General features: G+C 30.4%; 1 protein-coding gene across 1 annotated transcript; it reads left to right on the top strand.

The window, feature by feature from the left end:
- Nucleotides 1-2,042: 2,042 nt before the first annotated feature.
- Nucleotides 2,043-3,934, top strand: LOC114287551 (6,7,8-trihydroxycoumarin synthase-like). The gene is made up of 3 exons (XM_082922273.1): nucleotides 2,043-2,580; nucleotides 2,738-3,123; nucleotides 3,225-3,934. The coding sequence occupies exons 1-3, from the start codon at nucleotides 2,085-2,087 to the stop codon at nucleotides 3,831-3,833; spliced, it is 1,491 nt and encodes a 496-aa protein (XP_082778399.1). The 5' UTR covers nucleotides 2,043-2,084; the 3' UTR covers nucleotides 3,834-3,934.
- Nucleotides 3,935-4,310: the final 376 nt, after the last annotated feature.

Here is a 4,310-nt window from a genome sequence, read left to right as displayed (position 1 = left end):
TAAGTAAATTTTTCAAATTTTAATTCGCATTAATTACTTTTATAAATAATTTATTAATTATATAAATAAAAAATTGATGACAAATAAGGATATTTTATGTTATTTATACAAGTAACAAAGGTAAAATATACATAATCTTGTTATCTAATTACTAATGTTTAATCAACTTGATTTTCTTTACACAAATGATCATTTTGACAAAGCCAATATAGTGCCTGTTTGGCAGAGCTTAATTACAACTTATTTCAGCTTTCAGCTTAATTTAAGCTATTTTGATGTGTTTAGTTTAACTTAAAGCTTATAGTTTTTTGGAAGTCAGAAATCAGCTTATTCTTTGAGTGGGGCAGGAGATGCTTTAAGAATAAGCTGGAAATCAGCTTAAGCTGAAAGTTATAAGTTATAAACTGTTGAGGCATAAGTTATAAATACTTTCCCACAGCTCTACCAAACAGGACCATAATTAAAGATTCGTAGTATTAAGATGAGCCAACAACGTACCAAATAGGGAAAATTATCTCCAAAAAAAATGTAATGGGATATGATCCGTGAGTTTACAGTGGATATATATATATATATATATATACTCTCTCACAGTGACAGACCTAAGAAAATAAATTAGAGAGGGCATTTCTTAATTACAATATTAAAAATATTTACAAAAATATTTTACATAAATTTTTATGATTGACTTCAAGAAAAATTTAAAAAAAAAATCAGTGTGTTTAGTTTGAATTTTTTGAATTAAGTTTTTTGAAAATTAATTTTTTATTTTTTATTTTATTTTATTTTATTTTTGTTTTTAGTGAATATTTTTAAAATTTTAAGCATTTTTTTTACTTTTTTAGATACATGATGTATCTAAAAAAAATAAAATATTTTTGAAAAAATATTTTTAAAAATTAATAAATACATAAAAATACGAAAAATGTATTGATTTTTTGTATTTTTTTTATATTTTTGGTATTTAGTGAATTTTTTAAAGATTTTTTCACAAAAATTATACTTTTTAAGCATATTTATATTAGGTGTGTCTAAAAATTAAAAAAATTACTTAAAATATTAAAAAAATTCAATAAAAACAAAAAAATACGAAAAACAAAAACGTAGAATTTTTTGAAAAATGTTTTTAGAAAACTCAAACCAAACAAAGTGAATATGTTATTTGTAATTAGTGTATCATGAACAACATTAAAAAAAGTCATGGATATAAAGTTCTAAAATAAACTATATAATGATAACGTAATTTTTTTTATACAAAATATGCGGAAAAATTCAATATAATAGTCATACCACGCAATCATTGACATGTGATATTACCAACCAATAATAAAAAAACACATGAAGGGTGAACCCTACATATTAAATGTAACTAAACAATACAATAAATTTTATATTTTTATTGAAATTAATTATGTTTGCATATCAATAATGATAGAGATCACTATTATATTGAAATTTTCACAGATAATAATATCGTAATCTCTTTATTTTCAATCAAAATAATCATTATTGTTCTTATAATTTTAAAAATATTATTGACATTTCACTCTAAATAATATTTTTATAATTTATTTTTATATAAAATATTTTTTTTATGTTTGTAAAAAAAAAAAATTCAAAACTCAGGAGGGGCACGTGACCCTCCTGAGCCCTCCTTCCCCCCGCCCCTGCTCTCTCAGTCCTAAAATAACAGTTCTTTTTGGATAATTTAATTTTTTTATAGAATATAATTATCGTCCTTTAAAAATATTAATTGTTCAAAATTACCCTTTGATAGTATATTTTTTTTGAGAACATCAATTGTCATAATTATACTTTTTGTGTTGTTGATGAATTTAAAAATAAGACAAAATAAGAAATTTATATTATTTTAGTTCTTAATTTTTGAAAGGGGACTAATGTTTTAAAATAATAAAAACTAAAATAAGGAATTAATATTTTGAGACGGAGGGAGTATTTGTTTTTTATTAAAGAAAAAAATAGTATGATAGTAAGGATTTTATGTGTATATATATATATATATATATAAAGAGACTAGTCTCTCACTTCTATTACACAAAAGAAGAAATGAAAAACACACAAAGATGTTGCTTCTTTTCCTTGTAGCTATTCCCATTTTCCTCTTCTTCTTTGTTCTTCACAAAAACAGAGGAAATGGGCATGTCCTTCTTCCACCAGGCCCCCCTGGGCTTCCCTTCATTGGAAACTTACACCAACTCAATAACTCCGCTCCTCACCGCTACCTCTGGCAACTCTCCAAGCAATACGGTCCTCTCATGTCTTTACGACTCGGCTCTGTTCCAACCCTTGTGGTTTCTTCAGCAAGAATGGGAAAAGAGGTCATGAAGACCCATGATCTTGAGTTTGCTAGTAGGCCTTCCATGGTTGGTCAGCAAAAACTCTCTTACAATGGCTTGGACTTGGTTTTTGCACCATTAAATGACTACTGGAGGGAAATGAGAAAGATTTGTGTTCTTCATCTCTTCAACTCCAAAAGGGTACAATCTTTTCAATCAGTTCGCGAAGATGAAGTGCTCCTAATGATCAAGCAAATATCTAAACTAGCTTCTGCCAATAAAGGTATTGTTAGCTTCATAAACTTTATTGGGGTTATTTTTTGAAAGTTCAAGTTTTTAAGACAATTGATTATCTAACAAGGTCTTAGAGTTTTGGTTCCATTCTCGATAATTGGGCTTATTTACTAAGAAGTTTTTTGAGACAATTGGTGACCTAACAGGTACCAACTTGAGTGACACACTCATATCTCTCACAAGCACCATAATCTGCAGGGTTGCTTTTGGGAAGAGGTATGAGGATGAAGGTCATGCAAGAAGTAGATTTCACAGCCTACTTAATGAAGCTCAAGCCTTGGCAGCGATCTTCTTTGTATCGGATTATTTTCCTTTGATGGGGTGGATTGATAAACTCTCTGGACTATATGGCCGGCTTGAGAAAAATTTCAAGGAATTGGATATGTTCTACCAAGAAATCATTGACGATCATCTTGATCCAAAAAGACAGACATCTGCGCAAGAAGACATCACAGACGTCTTGCTTAAATTGCAAAGCGATCGTTCGTTTGCGATTGATCTTACTTTGGACAACATTAAAGCTGTGCTTATGGTAATCTGTCCCACATACTGTGAGATGTACTGTATAATTGATTTATGTGTACTTATAATTTTTTCAACCTAGTAATTTTCTTTTTGTTTATTTTGTTATAGAATATATTTATTGCTGGAACAGACACAAGTGCGGCAACATTAGTTTGGGCAATGACAGCGCTAATGAAGAACCCAAAAGTGATGAAAAGAGTGCAAGACGAAATCAGAAATTTAATCGGAGAGAAGGGCTTTGTGAGTGAAGATGATCTTCAAAAGCTTCCATACCTCAAGGCTATAGTAAAAGAAACATTGAGATTGTACCCTGCAGCTCCATTGCTCGTGCCAAGGGAAACAACTCAAACAATTAAACTAGAAGGATATGAAATTCCACCCAAAACGTTAGTCTATGTGAATGCGTGGGCCATTGGAAGAGACCCTGAAGCTTGGGACAACCCAGAAGAGTTCTTGCCTGAGAGATTCTTGGGAAGTGCTATTGACTTCAAAGGTCAACATTTTGAGCTTGTTCCATTTGGTGCCGGTCGAAGAGGTTGCCCAGGGATCTACATGGGTGCTGTGACAGTGGAACTTACACTTGCTAATCTTCTCTATTCATTTGATTGGGAACTGCCTAATGGGATGAAGAAGGAAGATTTAGACACTGAGGTGATGCCTGGTATAACAATGCACAAGAAAAATGCCCTTTACCTTGTGGCTAGAAACTATAATTAATGGATATGAGAATCTGATCTTTTGTTCTAAAATATATGCATGTCTTAAGATACTTCCAGCTATACAATTGTGACTCGAAAATCTTATATTTCAAAGTTTTCATCATATCTCGTGTGCTTCTAACAGTGCATCAGGGATGGAAAGAATGATATTTTGAGAATAGTTTTTTATGGCAACAGGTCTAGTATAATGTACAACAAGACCAACGCTCTGGTAATCCATTTATAACAAATGCTTCAGTTACTCTAACAGTAGTAGCTAGTCTAAAATTCGTAGTGAAATCAGAAAACAAAAAACATGTTCTGACCAAGATTTATAGTGTTAAATCCGTCTGAAAGAGTGTTGTCAAAATTATATCATATTGTATGAAAAAAAAATACAGGGGTGAACTAATGTACATTTACATGGCTATGAACATTGTGAAAAACAATATTTCAACAAGAATTTCTTTTCTGGTGAGAGCAGTGATGGATGAGG

This window comes from Camellia sinensis, chromosome 3, assembly GCF_055761805.1.
Source record: "Camellia sinensis isolate YWXY chromosome 3, ASM5576180v1, whole genome shotgun sequence".
In the NCBI taxonomy this organism is placed as follows: Eukaryota; Viridiplantae; Streptophyta; class Magnoliopsida; order Ericales; family Theaceae; genus Camellia; species Camellia sinensis.
The sequence above is the reverse complement of the archived record's forward strand: the minus strand, read 5'-3'. Positions and strand labels throughout refer to the sequence as shown.